The 21,933-nt window shown below is 53.3% G+C and overlaps 7 protein-coding genes and 2 non-coding genes across 9 annotated transcripts; 5 read left to right on the top strand and 4 right to left on the bottom strand.

Annotated features, from left to right (window-relative positions):
• Positions 1-215: 215 nt before the first annotated feature.
• On the top strand, positions 216-2,950 carry BO86DRAFT_459162 (Golgi transport complex subunit COG4). Its single transcript, XM_025677337.1, has 2 exons — positions 216-1,460; positions 1,517-2,950. The coding sequence occupies exons 1-2, from the start codon at positions 267-269 to the stop codon at positions 2,813-2,815; spliced, it is 2,493 nt and encodes an 830-aa protein (XP_025523349.1). The 5' UTR covers positions 216-266; the 3' UTR covers positions 2,816-2,950.
• A 362-nt stretch (positions 2,951-3,312) lies between these two features.
• BO86DRAFT_370630 (ammonium transporter) lies at positions 3,313-5,502 on the bottom strand (the record flags this gene model as incomplete). The annotated part of the gene is made up of 4 exons (XM_025670288.1): positions 3,313-4,285; positions 4,339-4,930; positions 4,994-5,325; positions 5,394-5,502. 4 exons carry the CDS (start codon positions 5,500-5,502, stop codon positions 3,642-3,644), a joined length of 1,677 nt encoding a protein of 558 aa, XP_025523348.1. The 3' UTR covers positions 3,313-3,641.
• Positions 5,503-6,969: 1,467 nt separating this feature from the next.
• Positions 6,970-7,775, top strand: BO86DRAFT_220445 (uncharacterized protein). Its single transcript, XM_025666913.1, has one exon. It carries the CDS (start codon positions 7,137-7,139, stop codon positions 7,596-7,598), a length of 462 nt encoding a protein of 153 aa, XP_025523347.1. The 5' UTR covers positions 6,970-7,136; the 3' UTR covers positions 7,599-7,775.
• Positions 7,776-8,609: 834 nt separating this feature from the next.
• On the bottom strand, positions 8,610-9,808 carry BO86DRAFT_459160 (uncharacterized protein; the record flags this gene model as incomplete). Its single annotated transcript, XM_025677336.1, has 6 exons — positions 9,632-9,808; positions 9,561-9,590; positions 9,237-9,378; positions 8,837-9,071; positions 8,721-8,728; positions 8,610-8,650 (listed from the first exon to the last, which is right to left on the bottom strand). Exons 1-6 carry the CDS (start codon positions 9,746-9,748, stop codon positions 8,610-8,612), a joined length of 573 nt encoding a protein of 190 aa, XP_025523346.1. The 5' UTR covers positions 9,749-9,808.
• Positions 9,451-9,591, bottom strand: BO86DRAFT_t277. The gene has a single exon. It is a non-coding gene; the product is annotated as a tRNA-OTHER (tRNA).
• A 972-nt stretch (positions 9,809-10,780) lies between the features above and the next one.
• BO86DRAFT_t278 lies at positions 10,781-10,852 on the top strand. The gene has a single exon. It is a non-coding gene; the product is annotated as a tRNA-Arg (tRNA).
• Positions 10,853-11,243: 391 nt separating this feature from the next.
• Positions 11,244-15,001, bottom strand: pmr1 (Ca(2+)/Mn(2+)-transporting P-type ATPase PMR1). Its single transcript, XM_025670287.1, has 3 exons — positions 14,570-15,001; positions 11,963-14,453; positions 11,244-11,906 (listed from the first exon to the last, which is right to left on the bottom strand). Exons 1-3 carry the CDS (start codon positions 14,672-14,674, stop codon positions 11,332-11,334), a joined length of 3,171 nt encoding a protein of 1,056 aa, XP_025523345.1. The 5' UTR covers positions 14,675-15,001; the 3' UTR covers positions 11,244-11,331.
• Positions 15,002-15,930: 929 nt separating this feature from the next.
• BO86DRAFT_370625 (kleisin alpha) lies at positions 15,931-18,116 on the top strand. Its single transcript, XM_025670286.1, has 2 exons — positions 15,931-16,320; positions 16,383-18,116. The coding sequence occupies exons 1-2, from the start codon at positions 16,057-16,059 to the stop codon at positions 17,895-17,897; spliced, it is 1,779 nt and encodes a 592-aa protein (XP_025523344.1). The 5' UTR covers positions 15,931-16,056; the 3' UTR covers positions 17,898-18,116.
• A 554-nt stretch (positions 18,117-18,670) lies between these two features.
• BO86DRAFT_450975 (MFS transporter) lies at positions 18,671-21,933 on the top strand. The gene is made up of 11 exons (XM_025676833.1): positions 18,671-19,533; positions 19,595-19,704; positions 19,778-19,812; positions 19,895-20,139; positions 20,192-20,224; positions 20,280-20,366; positions 20,434-20,843; positions 20,899-21,010; positions 21,129-21,262; positions 21,432-21,504; positions 21,754-21,933. Exons 1-11 carry the CDS (start codon positions 19,124-19,126, stop codon positions 21,809-21,811), a joined length of 1,707 nt encoding a protein of 568 aa, XP_025523343.1. The 5' UTR covers positions 18,671-19,123; the 3' UTR covers positions 21,812-21,933.

The raw sequence follows: 21,933 nt of genomic DNA, 5'->3' as shown, positions 1-21,933 counted from the left end.
GGTCAGGCTTGTACTAAGAAGCTATAAGAAGCTTTGATTCTTTTCCGTTCTTCCAACGCACCGAACTATCAGTGCAGACTCATGTTTACTACAGTTTATCAAGGTAATCCACACACCTGAGGCATCAAGCCCCCGCCCGCTGACCGCCTTCCGTAATACGGCCATGTTGTTCGGAATGGCTTCGATGGCCTCCTTTCCTTTCCATCCTTTGTGAGAACACATTGACTGCTGTCGCAGCCCAGAGCTGCTCCTTTTACTTATTGACCATGGCCAATCCTCCCTTTAGCAAGGTCAATGGCCACTCTGATGCCGGACTCAGCCCAACCAACACCGTTACTACCGTCTTCAACGCCAGCTCCGTCGCCGAGATCAAGGCCACGCTGTCTCACCTACATGAGCAGGAAGCTTCGGTGACTGCCCGCCTAGATGCTCTTGTTGCTTCCCAGAGAGACTTCTCGCGCGAACTCGGACGGTTGGATTTGCTCCGTGCGAACCTGGGCTCACAAACTAGTACCACGCGGGCCATCAGCCATGGCATGCTCGCCGATGCGGCCACCACCGCCGATCGCATTTCCAGCGCGGTTCGTCGTCTAGATCACGAACAATCTCGTGTGAAGGCCACCCTCGCTGTGGTGGATCAGGTTGCTGAGCTAAAGGCATGTGTACTGGGAGTGGCTGGCTCGATGGGGGCCCCGCAGGATTGGGAGACTGCGGCGAGCTACCTGCACCGCGCAGCCAAGATTCCCCCGGAGGTGATCCATGGGGCCTTTGCGGCGGAGATGGTGCCCACCGCAGAGGTGCCTGACCCGCCCCATGTCACCCTCGACAACGCCGCCGAGTCACTTTGCGGCCTCTTCCTGCGCGAATTCGACAAGGCCGTCCAGGAGAACAATGGTGCCCGTATCACGCGCTTTTTCAAGCTCTTTCCCCTCATTGGCCGCTCCGAGGTCGGTCTCGACGTCTACGGCCGCTACGTCTGTCAGGGTGTCGCCGCTCGCGCTCGATCCAATCTTAATGCTAGCGGCGGCCAGGCCAAAGACGGCTTCTTCTATGCCAGCGCACTCACCAAGCTGTTCGAACATATCGCCCAGATTATTGACGGCCATGGCAGCCTAGTCGAGCGCCATTATGGCCCTCGCAAGATGAACCGCGTCATCGAGCGTCTCCAGCTTGAGGCTGATGTTCAGGGTGGCATCATCCTCGACACCTGGAGCGATGAGCGTCATGTAGATCGCAAGCTGACCGATATCAAGTCCTATGCCTTTACTTTCCTCGTGCAAAGCTTCTTGCCGCCCCAGCGCGGCGGTGGCACCCCTCGATCCAATTCGCCTGCCACCCGCGACGGAGTTGCCGAGGATGAGGGCGTCGACATGAAGGAAATCGACGGGCTCCTCAACGAAATGGCCGTTATGCTAGGACGCTGGTCTCTATACTGCCGCTTCCTAGCAGACACCTGTAATGTAGTTTGCCCTGCTGAAATTCCCCCAGTTTTAACCTGATACTGACAATATGCCAGCCTCCCGGGGAGAATGAGTCCACCAACCAGTTCGCCCTTCCCGAGTTTCTTCGCGAATCCTCCCTTGCTAGAAAGATTAGTGAACGTCTCGCCGCCCCTTTCAACACCATGACGACTTTCTTCTTCCGTCGATCCGTAGAGAAAGCCTTCCAGCTCGACGAGCAACCATCCGGCCTGACTCTCAATCCGCATAAGCCGCTGAAGGCCGACCCACCACACATCACCTCCGCCGTAGACGACATCATGTACATTGTCAACAAAGTCCTGCAACAGTCCCTCGCAACGTCGCAGATCAGCGTCGTCACCAACGTCGTCCCGACGGTTTCGCGCGTCCTGGGCTCTGACTTCATCGGCATGACCCAGCGGAAGATGCGTGACGAATGCTATCCGCGCGCCGCAGTCCAAGGCGCCCAGCCTCCGGAATCACTCACCATTTCCTTCCTCGTGCTCATCAACAACCTCGACGTCGCAGTCGACTACATCCGGCGCATCCTTCACAAACATACGGAGCAGAAGATTGCCAGCCAAACCGAACCGTCGTCCACCAGCACCGACCCGATCCAGGCGCTGTTCCCCAGCCCCACAGAAGCCCAACTGGCATCCCAAACCCTGCACTCCCTCACCAGCACCTTCGAGTCCAAGGTCACCGACCTCCTCAACGACGGCATCCAAGTTATCTTCAACAACGTCATCAAACACCGCCTCCGGCCCATCCTGTCGGATTCCTTCCGCGACATCGAATACCAGCCCCGGGACGACACCGACCCGGTCCGCACGGTCTACCACACGCCGGTGATCCCCAGCATGAACGAGTATTACGACTCCGACGACCCGATTATCGGCGGCCCCGACGCGGGGACCGCCGACGGGGAAGCCGACCCGGGCGCGGAGCTGGTGCGCCCGCGCTTCGCGACCGCGTGGAACGAGCTGCTTCTCCCCATCAGCCGCATCCTCACCGCCTCGGCCTTCGACCGCCTCCTGACCGTCACGGTGGCGTATCTGGCGCGCCTCCTGGAGAAGAGGCTCTGGAGCTACCACGGCCGGGTCAACGCGCTCGGCGCGACGCGCCTCGAGCGCGACGTCTCCGGCGTGGTCGGCGCGGCGGTGGACGTCGGCGGCTCGCAGGGCCGGTATCGGCACCGGGACGCGTTCGTGCGGTGTCTGCAGATGGTGCTGGTGATGGGCATGGACGAGGACGAGTGGGAAGACGTGATGCGCGGCGGGGAGACGGCGGAGGTCGTCGAGAAGCTGAGTCGGGAGGAGCGGATGAGGGTTCGGGCCATGGTGCGACGAGCTTAAGGCCCCTTTCATGGATTTCCGTTTCGGCGTCAGAGGTAGGGTCGTCAGACAGAGACTAGCTAAATGTACATCAGCGGGAAGGCAACAGTCCACCCCATTTTGCTTCCCGTCAAAGGGTATGCATGTAACTGATTCGAGGGTACGAATGAATGTACAGTACATATATCCTGTATATCGTGGCCGTGTCAAGGCTATTGGGCGAGGAACGACCAACGCCCGCCGATCAAAGCAGATTGTTTGCTTCCATGTACGTACCTCAAACATAGAATAGTACAGTGGGTTGCGGCTCTGCAGCTCTGCCATGGGAACCACGTGCTTGGGAGCCCCGCTGGCCATGCATGTGACAAATTAGGTAGCTAGATGATGATCCATGAGCTTTGTTCTCGCCAGGCCGGACGACAACTGAGCTAGTGTGGGCGAGTGAGTGTGGTGATAATCTGAATTCACCTACCAATGAAACCACCTTGAATCGCATATCTATATGATTGCGCCGTGTTCGAATTATATATGTTTTGTCAAATTAATCAAATCTATGCTTGTGCTGGTATCAATCCTGAACACTGAAGAGACCCCTCCCGCCAGCTAAAGAAGCTAGTATATACAAAGCACCCAGCAGAGAGGTATACAGAACCCGCGGGTGTGCTGACCCAACATAACGCCATGTTTAGGGGGGTAAAAAAAAAACAAGATAATCCGAAGAGTAATCCCCACACCGGAAATTATACACAGAAAATGGAAAGCAACCGCAAAAACTGGCTCGGGGGCAAGGCGACGCTGGATATCATAATAGAACAGAAAAACAGATAATAAATATGCGAGATGCTCATCAGGCGTCGATCTTTTCCTGCATGGGAATCGCCGCTACCGGCTCGCCCATGGGCTCGGGCTCGTGCGCCGGGTGGTGCTCGGCCACTTGGCGCGGCGCCGGCGCCATCTTGATCTCCTGGATGCCCGAGTCGCCTTCGCTACAGCCACGACTGTCCACGCCAACCGGGGCGTGTCCGTCTAGCATCATTTCGCTGTGCTCGCCGATACCGTACCGCGCTGCAGCAGGGATCTCGTGGCCATCCTCCAGCTGGTCGTGCTTCTGGGGGGTCCAAGCCAAGTAGTCACGGCGGACTTCCACGTAATCGTAGGCAAATTCACCCAATTGATCGTCGTCCATACCCAGAAGTTCTGCTTCCTCCGAGGCGCGCAGCTTGAGACCGGGAATGGCGTTGATGGCGTATGCAATGATGGCAGACATGACGAAAGCGTAGGAGCAAGTGGCGACGACATAAGCGATTTGAATGTATAGTTGCTTCCAGTTGTGAATCACCCAGCCACCCGAGCCGGATCCTGTGTTGACTCCGTCCAGCCCGACAATCGCATCATCCGCGAAAAAGGCGTTGAAAATCAAACCGACGACACCCGCAATTCCGTGCTCAGCAAGCACATCCATGGAGTCATCGATTCCAACCCAATATTTCACTGTGATTGTTAGAATCAGCATTATTAGGCAGTGAGGATATAATCGGACTTACCCTTAGTGGAGTAGTTGCAAACAATGCCTGTGACGACACCCAGAATCACGCTGGCCCAGGGAGGGATATAACCCGAGGCCGGAGTAGCTGCGACGAGGCCGGAGATAGTGCCGGAACACCAGCCGACCATGGACCACTTGCGTGCAAGACGCCAATCGAGCAAAACCCAGGTCATGGCCGCGAACGCTCCAGTCAGATTGGTATTCCAGCACGCCATGGTGGCACGCAAGTTGGCGCCAAAAGCCGAGCCACCGTTGAATCCCAACCATCCAAACCAAAGGAAGACTGTACCCAGCAGGATAAGCGACACGTTGTGCGGGCGGAAGTTGAGCATCATCCGTTCCTGACGGCGACCGAGGACCATCGAGTAGGCAAAAGCAGACAACCCGGATCCGATCTCAACGGGGCCGCCACCCGCATAATCCAAGACACCATACTTGTACGCCCACCCATTCACATTCCAGGCCCAACATGCCAATGGGCAGTAGACAATCGTGGCCCAAATGAAAACAAACACCATGGCTGGTAGCATACGACCTCGTTCGGCCACGGCTCCCATAATGATAGCTGCCGTTACACCACAGAATTGCATCTAAATACCAAGAACAGGGTCAGTCTCCCAATCGAAATCCATGAGCATGGTAGGGAAGTGTACCTGATAGAAGGCATAGAGCAGATTTGGGATGAGTGGAGATCCCGGGCTGGGGTCGGCGAGCGTCTTCATGAGACCGAAGTTGCGCAAGTTGCCGATGTATCCGTTGGTGGCGGTGGGTGAGAAGGCGAGGGAGTAGCCCCAGAAGTACCACTGAAACGTGACGACGGAGAACGAAGCCATACAGGCCCAAATCATGCTGAGAGCCGACTTTCGACGGGCAAGACCAGAGTATAGGAAAGCTAGACCGGGAATCATGACCATGACCATAGCAGCGGACACGATGATGAAGGCCTGGTCTCCGGATTGAAACCATTTGTTCAGGTTCTCCGTTCCTATGACCGGGGTAAGCATTGGTGTGAGGGGCAACGGGAGGCCGTCTAGCCCGCACAGGATCACATACGAGAATCGCCTCCCAGTTCATTGGTAGCAAGGGCTTCGTAATCGGAGGGTGCGCCCGTCCAGTTGTAAGACGCATATTTGGGGATGTAGACGCCGACGTTGCCCGACATCGTGGCGGTTCAATTGGCGGATAGTGTAGATTTAGATGCACACAATTGAGGTGATATGGTTGAGAGCAAATTGAGTCACCACCGCCCAAGTTGTCCTCACGCTGAGAACTGGCGGATGGCGGAGGGGTATAGTGACGGGATGAACCAGTGGCAATTTCTCGAGCGATACCAGATGTTCTTCCTTCTGTCTTGACCGAGGGTATAAAGTGATAGAGGGGGGAGCTGGAGAGAAGTCAAGCACCGAGGAGAGGGTGAGTAGGAAAAGCGTGACGAAAGAGAGTTTGGAAGGTAGGAAGGGAGGAGTCGGGATTGAGGGCGTAGTCAACCCGAGATCGGAATAATTAACGGAGTCAACGTCAGCGAAGGGGGAGAGATGGTACGGAGGGAGGAAAAGAGGAATTGGAGAGGCGAAGAGGATGAATGAAGTAAGTCGAGGGTAGGAGGAGTCTAGTATGCGTAGTAGAAGAACTCCGCCGTCGGATGTGGAGAAGGAGAAACCGCCACGGGGCGGAGGCGTGGGAAAGATATAAATACGAAATGTAATTGACTGGCAACGAGTTTTCTGGAAAGACACCTGAGTGGGTCGAATTAAACCACAGGACGCTTGAGGATTGAGTGGATTGAGTGGTAGAGTGGTAGAGTGGTAGATATAGAGTGGGAAAGACTCCCTGAACTCTTCTGTTCTGTTCTGAATTCTGAATTGAAGCAAGAATGGATCCCGATCCCCCCCGTTGGGCACCGGAAGGGCAAGGTGGAGCTGTTTTTTTCACGGTGAACCGAAGAATTGCTCTGCTCCCAGGCCCAGATGAAACCGATCGGCCCTGTCTGGCTGGAACTGCGTCGAAAAGCGAGAGATAAGCAGCTGGAAGGCTTCCAGGCAACTTTGATGGAGGGAAAGTGAGAATGAAGATGAGAATGAAAACGAGGAAGAGGAGGAAGAGGAGGAGGATGATGATGAAATGGAAAAGAAGCTCACGATGATGGACTGGACGGGGAAAATAAAAAGACCATCGGGAAAAGAAACTCCAAAAAAATAACAATAATAATGATAATAAATTGGGAAAATTGAAATTGAAAATTGAAAAAGAAAAAAAAAAAAAAAAAAAAAAAAAAGAAAGGTGGTCTGCTCAATCAGAGGGCGTGCGATAACGAAGGGAGTGAAAGAGTTGAAAAATCAAATGGGATAAAATAAACTCGGGCCCGACGATCCTCGACCGAACGGCGAACCCTTGCGAGTTGCAACTTTCCCTTCCACGGCAACTTTCTTCAAGGATACTCAGTACTGTGCGGTGCACATACATCAACTGTACAGTTATGTACTGATTGATGATGAGAAGCCGTCAATCTAGAATGCTTTCATTCGTCAGTCATTAACACTTCTCATTTGCCTTCTCTCGTCATTTTTCATCGACTGTTCCATGTCAATGGCTCTCCTCAGCTTTATCTGCCATATCGAATATTCCCTCGTGGCAAAAGCCGGGAAGAGACGGGGCAGACCACCCCGAAACCAGGCAAGGCTCGGTATGCGCCTACAGAATGCGGTTTAGTCGGTGGCACCGCCTGCCCATACTACTGATTCAAATCAGCTCTCTACATAGTATATCCTATGTAGGCATATATCAGAAGCACAGTGAATGCTTCCTGACTGTCGCGCGACAGCGGACAGCGGAGGAATCCTGGGGTCAACAAATAAGCTGATCACTCTACCCTGTCAGCCGCGGATGGCCGTCATCAGCATCAACTGCATCAACTGCCCTCAATCTTGGTTATCACAATCAAGGTTACGAGAAATCATCCCGCTCGCTTCCATTGGCCTCATCATTGGCGGACAAGAAGTACTGCCCAGACCTGACCCTCCGATGCATCAGGACAGTCGAGGGGTCACTGAAGCAAGTGGCTTGAGAGCTGTTGGTCGTGGGGGATATACTGCACTGGGGGTATGTACTGTCAGTACTGTCACATTCAGCCTGGTGCATGTATGGACCGGCCCTCCATCACCGTCCGCCTCTCCATCAGCATTGACAATGTGGTACGGCTGGTCTGGCGAGAAAAGAAAAATATCCCCCGACATGCAAAGGGACAACAGGGCTCGATGAACATGTATTTATGCCTACGGACCTCCGGGCAGCTACGGTAGGGAGATAGCTACGTATCATCCATCCTGTCGACCTCGCTTTCCCTATCGCTCCTTTCCCGACGATAACAGAACGGACAGTGGTCGGCTTGAGGCATAAGATTGCATCTGAATGTCTACTTTACTACTGGCTGTAAGCAGAGGTCGCTTACTGCTGGTTTTCCAGGCATCGCATTTTTGAGACTTGGCGCTCCGGCACGATGTCCCCTATGAATGATATAGGTTCCGGTCCAAGCAGTCGTCCCTGTACTGTACTCTCGGACCAGAAACAAGAAACAATTTCATAGTTGCGTACTCCTCGCCCCTGTCTCTTGGAATGGACTATCACTATTACGAAGGATACGAAACTCTCTTGCGGAGGAGTGTCGATCCCAGGGTGTCCCAGGTTGGAAGTTTCACAGTTTCAGTCTCGCCTGCCTGTCTGCCTCCTTCCATTCTGTCTGGAGGAATCCACTCAGCCTGTTCCGTGGAACCCAACCTGGACGGAGGGAAAGGGAACCTTGAATCTGGAACCTGAAAGATAAAGATACGGTCTTATCAAGGTTGGTTTCTCTGAGCTCATCATTGCTTGGGAACGATTGGCTGGGAGGGAACGATAAGGTGCTGCACGCCACCCAAGCCGGGCTGGGGCTCCGCTACCGCCGGAAACAGTCTAGCCCAAGCGTCAAGCGGCTCCATCGTGCTGATAACAAGAAGCTTGGCCAATCGAAGCCCCTCTGTTTGTGGGTCGACCTTTCTCTGCGAAGGATGGACTACCCTAAATCACCCGCAGGCTGGAGGTCTTGGCAGTATACAGTCAGCTTGTCTATCCGTACCGGTAGTTAAGGTCTAACTACCTATAAGTTACGCCCTTGAGCGCCAATATGCTATAGTCCATGGTCAATCGGGCACGGCCTGACACTGACATAACCCCTCTCTAGGGAAAAACAGACAGGAGCATGGGGGTGAGTTACCAAGCGGAGGGGGTATATTCTTAGGCCTCTGAATCTGAAATTAAGTTGACAGACATATGAACTAGCCTCCATCCAGTAGTTCACTGGGGCAACCAGACGTAGATTGAACTACTAACGGAGTACATACTTACTCATAGGCCTATATCCGAATATCGGCAGGCCTTTTCCAGGGCTATTGTGCCTGGGCCATCGGGACTCAAATCGGCTCTTCCACCAACCCCTGCAGTCATAGACTAGGTTAACTTACCCAGAGCTTGGGTCCGGGCTGACTGCACTGCTGCAGAAGACAGAGTAGTAAAAGCCTGGGGGCGGAGGGATGGAGTCCATCTTGACCCCACCTGCCCACCTTTTTGCTCCTCTGTCCAGGTCCAATGTACTGCGTACTGTGGGCACTGGATCGAAGCCCCTCCCCCCTCCTCCCAATCTAGGCCTCTCCCGGTAGTTACATGAGTTTGCCGCGGACAAGGCAATGATGCTTGCACCTGCATATCAGTCATCAATGTGCATCCATTATACCTACCAACATAAGAGTAAAGCTGGTTCCAGCCGACCGCATGGACAGTCTACATCTACTGTGTAGGTATATAGCTTCGAAACCGGTCCACGGAGTGGAATCACGATAGTTTGAAAAAAGGATCCGCCTATACCGGAGGTCTCCGAAACACTCGGCAGGCCGGCGGCGGCGGCGGCGGCGACTGCGAAAGCAACGAGGCGCGCAACCCGCGGAGAGGGTTCCGAGCCATCCCGAGCGGGCATCGGGAAAATGAGGAACCACCATGGCCCATGAGCCTGCCCCCAATAGCTAGCTAGCTAGCTAGCTCGTCAAGTCAACAGCAAAGATTGAAAAAAAAAAGTTATCAGGGCCCGAACCGCGATTCGAACGCGGGACCTCTCGCATTTCGAGCTATTACCCGACTAGGAAAGTTAGAGATGTCTTTTTGCTTGTGGTATGTTGTAAAGTGTGAACTTACAGCGAGAATCATACCACTAGACCATCCGGGCTGTGATGATGTAATCTACGCCGGATTATGTGCTTACGTACTTGCGGAGCCGGCCCCAGGTCTCCACGCAACCCTATCTTGGTGGATTTCCCCGGGCACCGAGATGCAGGCTCGGGTCTCCATGTTTGAAGGGATGCGAAAAGTGTGGGTTGAGACATGATCTTGAAGGATCGGTTGGGCTAGTGTGTTCACGAATGAAACAAGAGGCAGAAGTGACCCCCAAAAAAAACTGATTGGGGATAAAAATTGGTGCTGGGACTGGTACGAGTAGGAGGTGAGAAGATTTTTGTGGGCCCGACGAACGTGGGACCCTCTCGCATCTCGAGCTGATAACCGAGACGGGGATCATAGATATTGTGGCAAATATTTTGTAGTCGTGATGACTGTGGCTCATTGGCGGGCTGGATGTGTGTATTCTTCGGTGTCTTTGCTGTATCTTCCAGTGCTCACTCATGCTTCCCTTAGCTACTTCATCTCCAGAAGATGCAAGTCTCCCCCGGGGCGAAGAGGGCATGCATAGTAGAAATTGACCTGGGGCCGATCAAGGGAAGCGCGACAGGCCCCTCTGGGACCAGACCAGGGCCAATTTTCAGCCTAGCATGCACCGTACCTTTCAGGGCTGAGGGTGCTTAATCGCACGGCACTACAGTCTCCAGTTGTATGTATACATGTGGCATCTGATCAGCCATCCGTAATGGCCGTGGTCATTTGTATCATGTGTCTCAGGACTCTATTATGTGGTTATAGCGCTTGGTGTTGCGCCAGGGGCGCCGTGCTTGTTGCATATTCTCCTCCCATTGCTTGCCTCCGTCGAGTGTACACACGTGGCCTGTCTTGTCGTCGCATTGGATTACACCCCTTGCGCGGGGATAGTGTGATCATCAAAGCGTGCAGTCTCGATATTCGTAGGCCTGCCCTGGTACCTCTGGAAGACAGGGGACCACCCACCTAGAATATATACCGACTCAGGCGATGAACGAACCCCCGCAACTTGCCATCAGCCCCAGCAAGTTCCGAGCGCGGAGAAGAGAGCATCCAAGAGACACTAAACCTCACCGACAACAACAAGGCCAAAGATATCACAAGTTAGAGAAGTTATACATTGCATAGTCGCAACGAAGTGCGAAAGACAACCACAAGCCTAAGATCAGCTCTATAGAGCATCAAAAAAAACATCTCGTCATCAGCAAGGCCTGCTGGCCCAATGGTAAGGCGCTTGACTACGAATCAAGAGATTGCAGGTTCGAGCCCTGCGTAGGTCATCTGTTTTTAACGGTATCTTCTCAGCTCTGGGATACGCGGGCCTGCTGCTCACACCAAGTTTGCACACTGGTAGGTAGACAGGATAGACCCGAAGCAAGACCGGACAAAAAGTGTGAGGAGTGCAGGCCAGTGGCACCGTTTTCTTTTATCAATGTCGCCATGACCCGACCAAGTGTACAAGTTCTCCTATCCTACATCGCCTGCGAGTACCCCTAACCCTAACGCCTGCAAACCATGGCCTGGTCCGCTAACCAAGGGGTTCCTTACCCAGATAGTCATGCAGTCTACACTGCTGTCAAGACCGGCGGGGCATGGCATTACACACAGATTCGTATCTCCAAGCTGCGTTGTTGTTGTATTCACCATTATTAAGTAAAATACACAAGAACCGTCCATTGTTCTATACACATTTGAGCCATGATGGCATTATTAACCCAGAAACTTGAACCCAGCCCACCCACTCATACCCATGCATCTATCAGACATTGGAGCTATACCCCACCCCAACGGCCCTCCGCCGCTGCAGCGCCAGATAATACTTCCGCGCCTCATCTACCCAGAATACACTGCTGGAGATGCACACCAGCTTGAAAAGGTGTGCCAGGTTCAACGCCTCCGTCTGGAACACCCGCTGCAAGAATGGCAGGTAGATGACACATGCCTGCCCAGCCAAGGAGCCCAGCACGGCGTAATTGAACATCTTGTTGCTGAACAGCGAGATCTCGCCCCGCAGGACCGACTTGCCCTCGCTGCGACAGGTCAGAGCGTTAAACATATCAAAAAGAACAAAGCAGGTGAACGTCATCGTCGTATCGTGAGCCGTGACCACGCGCGCGCGCTTGCCGGGATGACCGACATCATCCACATCACCCATCTCGTACACGTAGATGGCTAAGGTGCCGAGCATAATCACCATGGCCGAGGTCAGAACCCTCTGAATGAGTGGCCTCGTCAAGACCCGAGCTGACCTCGGGCGCGGAGGGCGGTTCATGATGGAGGGATCAACCGGCTCTACGCCCAGAGATTGTGCTGGGGGACCGTCCATAAGAATGTCTAGGTGAAATATATCAGCAAGGGCATAGGAATGACATGAGGCCAGGACTACTCACTAATCCAGAGGATCTGCATCGCGTTCAATGGATTCTTGAAGCCCAGAGTGGTGCTCAGCAAAACAAGACTGAGGGCAGCCACGCTGGTGCTGAGCTGGAAGGTGATGAAATTCTGGATATTGTAGAAAATGCCTTTGCCTTGCTCGATGGCCCGCAGAATGGTCGAGAAGTCGTCGTCTGTCAAGATCATATCCGCCGCCTCCTTGGCGACGTCGGTTCCTAACTTGCCCATAGAAATCCCAATGTCCGCCTTTTTCAGGGCTGGTGCATCATTGACACCGTCCCCAGTCATGGCTACCACATCCCCGCGAGCTTGCAAGGCGCGAACCAGTTTCATCTTGTGGTCTGGACTCGTACGGGCGAAGATCGAAGTCGAAGCAATTGCCTGGGAGAGTTCGGTAGTGCTCATCCGCTCGATTTCCTCACCGCTGATGACGGGCCGGGACCCAGGGGTATGATTAACGGGCATTCCTAGTTTCTTAGCGATAGCAACTGCAGTAGTCTCGGCATCTCCAGTGATCATGATGATCCGCACGCCCCCGGCCATCAACCGCCGGATAGACTTGTGCACATCCTTGCGGGGGGGATCATTCATTCCCACCAGCCCAGCAAAAACAAGCCCGGTATATCGCTCATCGTCATCGCTTTGACTGGTGCGTGATGCAGGCGTACCCGATCGGCTGCCAAGGGTTCTTCCTTTGCCGTCTCTCGATACACCACTAGCAAAACCAAGGACTCTCAACCCTTCTGATGCCATCTGTTCAGCCGCCTGTCGCACGATTTGTCGTCGAGGTTCATCCAGGATCACCTCCCGCCCGTCCTTGGTCAGGTAGGTATCGCAACGCGCCAAGACCTGCTCAAGTGCGCCCTTGATGTAGGCCATATTAGTGCCTCCTGGAGCGGCTAGTGAAGATGATTCGCTAGGTGTGCCGCTACCGATAATGACACCCATCCATTTGCGCTCGGAACTGAACGGAGTCTCTGCAACACGAGCGCTAATTCGATCGCGTACATCGTCCTCGCCAAAGATATCCAGTAGGTCGAGGATCGCAACATCTGTCGGCTGCCCAACCCATCTGCTCCGAACGCTCCCCGAAGCCCTATCATCAGTTGAGGACAGCACGGCAGCAGAGGATGCGCTAGCCGGAGAATTCGCATGTACACGAGACAATCTGGCATTATTGGCGATGTTACCAATACGAAGCACGGTCCGAGCTGCGGGCCCTGGAGTCAGCGACGTGATGTCGCTGTGAACCTCAAATGGCTCGGGGCAATCGAAGTGCCACAATTTAGTTACAGTCATGTGGTTGAGAGTCAGGGTGCCGGTCTTATCGCTGCACACAACATTGACCGATCCCAAGGTTTCGACACTGGGTAGCCTTCGCATGATGGCTCCTCTCTTGGCCATGCGCAAAACCCCCAGAGCCAAAGTCACCGTTACAATAATCGGAAGCCCTTCTGGAATCGCAGCAACTGCGAGCGAAACACCAATAGTGAACATCTCGAGCAGCTTCCGACCCTGGATCAAACCGATCACAACAATCAGTGCGATGACCCCAAAGGAGATGTAGCTCAGCTCTTGGCCGAGCCGATCCATTGATAGCTGTAGCGGAGTCCGTGGGCTTTCAATTTCCTGTAGCGACATGGAAATGCTACCAAACTCGGTCTGCGCACCAGTTCCGATGACAACCCCCTGTCCATATCCGGAGCGTACCAAAGTTCCCATGAAAGCGATGTTGTGTTGTTCATTTAAACGAATATCTGCGCCAACCGCGCCGCTGGCAGGTGCATCATAAAACGGTGACCGAGGTGGTTGGATCGGGAGGGACTTTGAACTGCGAATGGCGTCGGAGTATTTGACCACTGGCTCATTTTCGCCAGTCAAATTGGATTCGTCAATGGCCAAGTCCGTGGCTGCCGTAATTCTAATGTCGGCTGGGATGCGGTCTCCGACGGTGAACAGGACCAAATCACCAGGCACCAACTCGTTTGCTGGAACAGTGGTTGACGCTTTGACGGCATTGGAGATAGACGGGCTCTTGCTTTGAAGCTCCTGCAGTTCGATCTCCGCAGTGGCTGCCGCGCCCGAATTTGCCATGGGAGGACTGTTCGAAGGTATATCGCGAATCAGGTGCGCATGATGAGGGACGAGACGGTTTAGGGCTTCCAGGGACTTTTCCGACCGATATTCCTGGACGAAGCCGACGCTGACGACGATAGTGACGGCGAGGGTAATGCTGATTGCATCGTCGTAATTACCCATGACGAAGGATACTCCCGCGGAGGCCAGAAGGAGCAGAATCAGAGTCTCACGGAATTGCTTCAAAAACCGAAGCCAGATAGGCTCCGGGTCTTCATGAGGTAGTTCGTTCGGTCCATCGCGTGCGAGGCGAACCTCCGCCTCCGCCGGGGTGAGTCCATGAATGAGCGAGGTCTGCAATCGCTCTGCGGTTTCTTGTGGGCTTAGCTGCGAGTACGTAGAGGTAGATGTCTATCCAGTGCGTGGCGCTCGAGATTAGCCGTGCCCATGAACCACATCAAAAGCTGCAGACAGATCATGAAATGCGAATGCGACGGCCGTCGAAGTCAAAACTTTCGTCCACTTACTGAGGGGGAGATAGTAGAACGTACACCCGCCGGTGTCGTCGATTGAGGCCTCAAATCGGTCTGGGCATTATGAAGAGGTAGCGAGGGCGTTTCGGACCTTGACATCTCTCATGCTTTATCGAAAGAAAGGGAAGAAAAATAAGGCCCAAGAAGATCAAGCACCAGCTCTTACCATCCCGTCGGGAACCAAACTTCAACTTGAGGGAGTGTATGATTTGAGGGGTGTGGCTTTTAGGGGAAGAAAGGGTGAATGTTCCAGATCGCAGGAAAATTCCAAAACGGCGGGTACGGCGAGAAAGCCACGTTCTAGTACTCGTAGGCGCGAGCAGGCCGTAACTGCATCGATAATAGTTCAGTTGGGATTAAGCCAGGATGGGGAGTGGTCACTGGTCACTAGCAAGTGGACACAGGGACAGGACAGGGCCGTGCTGCCGCTGCTGCGAGGGGAGGGTCGGCTTGCGGCCACTGATTAGTCGTGGTTGGTACGGGGGGAGTACTGTACTGTGCTCAGTAAGTCGTAGTAACTGACTAGGAGTATGTATGTATGTATGTATGTATGTATGTGCCTTGAGTTTAAAGAAATCACAATCGGAGAGTCACGATAAGCAGGAATCAAGTGAAACGCGCAAACGCTGTATTATTATGCAGGCAGGTGAAATAGAATCATTATTGAGGATTGAATCGGACCTTCAACCACAGATGCTCGAGTCTTTTGCTGCCTCTTTGGGACTTTCTTTTCGCTTTACCCGATGCAGACTAGCGTTTCCGGATGACGCGTTGATCCGTGAATGCCGCACTAGGACTAGTGCGAGCCGCAGTGCACCTGCTTTGAGTGTCTGCTTACATAACAACTGTTGAAACAAAAAGCTGGATAACAACAGCACGTGACCCCAGCCATCTTGCCTTACCGCCAATCAGCTGACATGGGAGGGAGGCTGGGCAACAGTTAAACCGTAGCTTTAATGTTGTAGTACCGTAATAGTCAGTCAGTCCTTTCCGCCTTGGAAACCACCAGTCATTGAGACGCGCTCCCTCTTGTTTCCTCTCATCCCATTTCCACACCCACCACACCACCACCACCTTTCATCTTCCCACTCACTCCCCCCCCCAACCGCCTGCTTTTCTCAATCCAACTCAACCACCCCTTCCCATCTCGTTTCCCCTCCAACCTATTTGTTGTAGGGTTTACGCTGAGGTCGCAACTGACGCGACTACTATTCAATCACATTTTACCCATTACTACCTGATTCAAATCAGTCGGGTTAGTGTGGTCGCACCTCCTCAAACGCCGTAGGGGGCGAGCACCACTCGCTGATCCTGTTGTTTTTGACTCCCGGCGCGTCATCGTACGTTGGTTGCCAGGGAACTTATCACCACACCCCCCCCCCCCCCCGGCACCGGGCGGGTTTCTTTTTGGAAGGGTCCTTCTATCGTTGGCTTCATCTTACGATTAAACTTGGCTTGATCTCTCTTATCTCAGCGCCAATATGTTCTACTCGGAGACGCTTCTTTCGAAGACCGGGCCGCTAGCCCGCGTCTGGCTGTCCGCTAACCTAGAACGCAAGCTTTCGAAGTCGCATATCCTGCAGTCCGATATCGAAAGCAGTGTCAGCGCCATTGTCGACCAAGGACAGGCGCCCATGGCATTGCGACTCAGTGGTCAGCTGCTGTTGGGTGTTGTCCGTATCTATAGCCGCAAAGCGCGTTATCTCTTGGATGATTGTAACGAGGCTCTTATGAAAATCAAGATGGTACGCCTCGCCGCTACGTTTATCGATTCGTTTCCTTGTTTTCTAACTACTTAACTGTCTAGGCCTTCCGCCTAACAAACAACAATGACTTGACAACCACGGTCGTCGCCCCCGGTGGTATCACATTGCCTGACGTTCTCACCGAATCTGATTTGTTTATGAACCTGGATTCTGCTCTTCTCATCCCGCAGTCGCTCAACTTGGAACCTGAAGGCAAGCGACCGGGATCTATGGATTTTGGAAGCCAACTTCTGCCTGATACTGGTTTGCGGCGCTCGGCCTCGCAAGAACCTGCGCGCCTCGAAGACCACACGCTGGTTGATCTGGACCTGGGAGAAGATGAGACGCCATTGGGTCACGATTTCAGTATGGAAGTTGGTCGAGATGCCCCCGCCCCCCGCCCCGTCGAAGAGGATCTTTTCAGCGATGGTGGGAAATTCAACGATGTCGACAACTTGCAACTGGACCTCGATCTTGGTGAAGACGACGCTCCCTTGGACAAAATGGATCTTGGCGATGACGGCTTTCACGATAACCTCATGCAATTGGACGACCCTATGGATCTTGGCGACGCCGAAGAAGCCGTCCCTGATGTCGATGAGCGATTTGAGCGCGAAAGCACCGTCCTGACCGATATGTCGGAAGAACGGGTCAACAGGCTTCTCGATTCGGACGAGGAGGCCGCCGCGAACGAAGAGAGAGATGACGAAGCTGGGGAGGAGACAATGGCCCAGCACGAGCAACGGGCGAAGCGGCGCAAGGTTGTTATCATGGGCCTGGACGAGGTGGCCGATCGCCCCCAGAATGAAGTCAAAGACCAGGCCAAGGACTGCACGCACATCATGAAGCCTTCGTCGTGGCTACCCCGGGACCCTGTGCTTTTGACTTTAATGAACATGCAAAAGAACGGTGACTTTGTGTCGAGTGTGCTCGGCGGTGACCGGGGACGTGGTTGGGCGCCTGAACTTCGGGACCTGCTTTCTTTCGACACGGTTCAGAAGGCCGGTGAGTTGAAGCGCAAGCGTGACAGTGGAATCGCAGACATGGACGTGGAGGCGGCTACCGCCCCGGCTTTGGAACTCGGCGAAGAAGACACGATTTTGCCGATTGATGAGGGCGTGGGTATGGACTCTACACTCCACCAGCGCTCGGACATCGATTTCCCAGGCGACGAAGAAGACAACCACGCTCTGCACCTGAGTGAAGACGAAGGAATGGATCACACGCTGGAGGAAGCCGAAGATACAATCGTTCAAGATAGCGGACCGGTCTCTCTGGGCACGAAGCACGCTGTCCACATTCTTCGCGAACGCCTCGGAGAATCGGCTGAGGCGCAGAAGAAGAGCGTCAAGTTCCAGGAAATCCTGCCCGAGAAGAAGGCCTCCAAGGCGGATGCGACTAAGATGTTCTTCGAGGTCCTCGTCCTTGCCACCAAGGATGCGGTTCAGGTTGAACAACGCCCTGACACTGTCGGTGGCTCTCTCAAAATCCGTGGCAAGCGGGCTCTTTGGGGCTCATGGGCCGAGGAGGGAGCCAGCGAAGAGGCGGCTTCGCAAGTAACGCCGGCTACCGCCTAAATTGTGCAATGACTTTCTCCCTGTGTGTTCATGTACATCTTTGACTGTAGTTCGAATGAGTTGGTGGGGCAGGAGTGGATGGGGGGGAGAAAGAGAGTGTGAATTTGGGGGCTGTGATGCGCTTGGGACTGTTCACTTTGTGTGTCGGCGATTGTTTTGTTGTGGAATTGATTGGCGTTTTGGGGGTATTCTCTTTCCTTCAGGTTGGGACTGAAAAGGCGGCTATTGAATCAATTGTGTTTAAGAGCCGGGATCTTGCTCTGCGGGTTGTGGGGCGAAGACTGTGTTTGGGCGATAGCTAGGTTTTCTTTCAAGTGTAATAGAAACCATCTCCGTAAGAATTTTGGTCAAATGGTTCACGTAGTGGTTTGGTCCTCGCTGCAAGTCAAGTCCTTCTGGATATCTATCACGAGAGAGCGGATGTCGGCTTGTTTCATAAGGGACAATATCTGAAAAGCGCGTGGTTCTGAGTCAATTATCTTTGGTATCAACTAACCTACTCGGGTATCATTCGAGTACGTACGTATTGTACGTACACATGTAGTTAGTGATTCGGAGTCAACCGATAGATAGGCTGCTGCTCGGTCTTTGCTCAAGGCCGAGGGGCGAGACTAATGACCGAGACACACCGTCGAACCTGCAAACGACCAGCGCGATAAGCTAATGAATGCTCTTGGCTGGGCCCTCTTCTATGAGTAGTCTCTATATGTAAGCCATTAGCCGTGACTGTGAGCCTGTGCAGTGTGAGCACGCTGAGGTCACTGAGCACCAGTGGAGAATTCATTGCACCCCCGCGGAACAAGCTCGCTTTCCTGGTCGGAGTGGGGATTCCGTCTCTTACCACTGACCAGCTGCTGCCATTTCCCCCGACTTTCTCTCGGTCAATCCCTCCCCATCGTTTTGTCCCCCTCGTTCTTCTGCAACTGTGGTTTCAGCTCTTCTCCTATGCCCATGCGTATCACATTGACCAAGCCGTCACAAGCTTTCCCGGGAGTAATTCTCCGATAGCTGTCAGTTCCCGTCGAATTGGCCTGCAGATCGCTTCCGGTTCTGCAGAAGATATACTCCGTATTCCGCAGCAACTGGGATTCAGCTCGACGAAGGTCACCCGGCAACAAGAACATACAGAGGCCGAGGAGCACACATGCTCGCGAGATTCAACAGACCACAGCGATTGATTGTTTCCATGGTCGTATACAGTCCTTCATCTTGTCCGGCCCGACACCATGTCTGAACCTGGGCAGACAGAGGAGGTCTCGCGAGAGACGTCCGAGCTACATCTCGACCGAAGCTCCGCGAGTTCGCATCAAGATATTGGAAACCATACGACTGCCAGGAATCCGGAGTTTGAGGTTGATGGGGCTTACGCTCCCATCACAGGTCGCGTCACGTCACATGAGAGCCAGATGCGCCGAGTGCACTCGCGTAGCTACTCCCTGACCGATGGCTATAGCTATAACATGCCAGACGATGACGAGGTCGGGAAGGTCCCCAGTCGAAAGGAAGGGCTAGCCGCCGATGACCCTGAGGCTTTCATTGTCGGCTGGGACGAGCATGACCCGATGAACCCACGCAATCTCAACACCTTGCGGAGATGGCTGATTGTGATTATCTGCTCTCTTGGCTCGCTTTGCGTGTAAGTGTCCCCATGCCGGATCATTCATTTGACCAATGCTGATATGGCCTTCTGTCTGAAGGACCTGCACATCGTCTATGTACACTGTCACCTACAGCCAGCTAATAGAGGAGTTCAACTGCTCTCGTTTGGTCGCAACGCTGGGATTATCATTCTTCATCTGGGGCCTTGGTAAGTTAGTACGATTAGTGTGAAGGAGCCTCCCCTCCAAAATGTTGGCAATGCTAACCTCGAACTCATGAAGCGGTCGGGCCGCTATTCCTAGCTCCTTTGTCCGAGGTTTGTGCAACTCTCTGCTCCCTGTTCTGGGAGCTGGACTGTCAACGGGCATATGCAGACAAATCGACTGACACCTCGGTAGTTTTATGGTCGACGATATATCTACATCTGCTCATTCTCATTCTTCTTGATCTGGCTCATACCTTGTGCTGTAGCCCAAAATATCCAAACATTGATTATCTGTCGCTTCTTTGGTGGCATTGCTGGCAGTGCGTTTTTGAGTGTCGCCGGTGGTACTGTAGGCGACTTGTTCGCCCGCCATGAGCTTAGCGCCCCAATGATGCTATACACCAGCTCTCCCTTCATAGGACCCGAGCTGGGTCCACTGTAGGTATTTGGTCACCATAAATGACGTTGCAAGGCATGCTGACAACACCAGTGTTGGTGGGTTCATCAACCAATTTACCAGTTGGTAAGCTTCCTTTCTGCTCCATCAATGAACGTTTCTCGGCTGATCTTCTTGCAAGGCGCTGGACATTTTATGTCCTCCTGATATGGACAGGCGTTCTGTTGGTTTTGATTGTTTCCTCTGTCCCGGAAACGTATCATCCCGTGTAAGTGGCCTTTTCTGTATTGTACCTTGATCCTGTTCATGACCGCCGCCTGACAACGGTCATGCAGTTTGCTCAGACACAAAGCCCGGAAATTGCGCAAAGAGACAGGCGATGAGAGGTGGCAGGCACCGATTGAGAAACTGCAACGTTCGGTAGCACAGACAGTCTTGCGGTCTACTTACAGACCCCTGCTCCTGCTGACCCTGGAGCCAATGTGTTTGAACCTTTGTATCTTCTCGGCGATTCTGCTGGGTATTCTCTATCTGTTCTTTGGTGCATTCCAGCTGGTCTTCGAAAATGTTTATGGCTTTGAGCTGTGGCAGCGAGGTCTCTGCTTCCTCGGCCTCTTCGTCGGTATGCTCCTTGCCATTTTCACGGACCCATTGTGGCGTCGGAACTATGTCCGCTTGGAGGAAAATCACGAGAAGGCAACTGGACAGTTGGATGACTTCCAGCCGGAATGGCGGCTCCCACCAGGTATGTTAGCCATACTTAACTTTGTGATCAGCTTCTGATGGCAATGATGTTGCAGCAATTGCCGGGGGTCCCCTTGTAACCATCGGCCTGTTCATATTCGCCTGGACAATTTATCCCCATGTGCACTGGATCGTACCACTCATCGGCAGTGCCTTCTTTGGAGCAGGGTAAGTTTGTGCATCGTTTGAGCTTCCTGTCTGTACCAATCTTCATGCGCCACTCGTTCAGACATGGTCTTTTTTGAAGCTTCTTCGCCTCTCATCAGTTCTGATTCGTCGCACGTAGGACCATTCTCGTATATTCGGGGATTTTCACTTTTCTAGTTGACGCATATCCGACCTATGCTGCCAGTGCCCTGGCCGCGAACAGCTTTGCGCGCTCTATCTTTGGCGGAGTCTTCCCTCTTTTCGGTATTCAAAGTAAGTTCCCCGGATATTAGCTCGAATGGAAAGCCTAAGATTGGTAAATTCATGCGAGATCAAACCTGTTGGGTGTCTTCTACTTTCAAGCGTGTTTGATTCCACGCTGAGATCTGCCATCCTTGGAGGAAATGCATCCTAATCGCCGACCGCTAACGCATGACTCCAGTGTACAACAACCTGGGGTATCACTGGGCAACATCGCTACTTGCTTTTCTGACCCTGGTTATGGCACCATTCCCGTAAGTACTCCTTTTGCGTGTTTGATGGTGTGTTGCCTGCGTCGTCTTGTCTGCCTTCAATGCCATCTCTGCAATGTCGTTGTGCGACCGCCGATGCCCCCTTGCATAGAAATCTGCAGCGGCGGCAACATGACATATCTGACGCCTGAAAGCACATCCACGTCTCTTTCTCTCTGGCAGCAATCTAACTATCCCGGGAGTCAATCTGGCTATGAGTGCTGACTGCAATGCTTCTTTCCCTCTGATTAGGTACATATTCTATCTTTATGGCAACCGCATTCGGAAGAAGAGCCGATTTGCTGCATGATCGTCCCCACTATATCTTCCAAGATTGTGAAGATGTAGACATCGTCTTACCGGGAAGCACTTTGCCGGCTAGATTTGGCCGATGCGAGACAAGATCCAATGGGTTCTTGGATGATGTATATG

This window comes from Aspergillus japonicus (assembly GCF_003184785.1).
Source record: "Aspergillus japonicus CBS 114.51 unplaced genomic scaffold BO86scaffold_73, whole genome shotgun sequence".
Classification (NCBI taxonomy): Eukaryota; Fungi; Ascomycota; class Eurotiomycetes; order Eurotiales; family Aspergillaceae; genus Aspergillus; species Aspergillus japonicus.
Note: the sequence above shows the minus strand (reverse complement) of the source record. Positions and strands in the feature narration are given on the sequence as shown.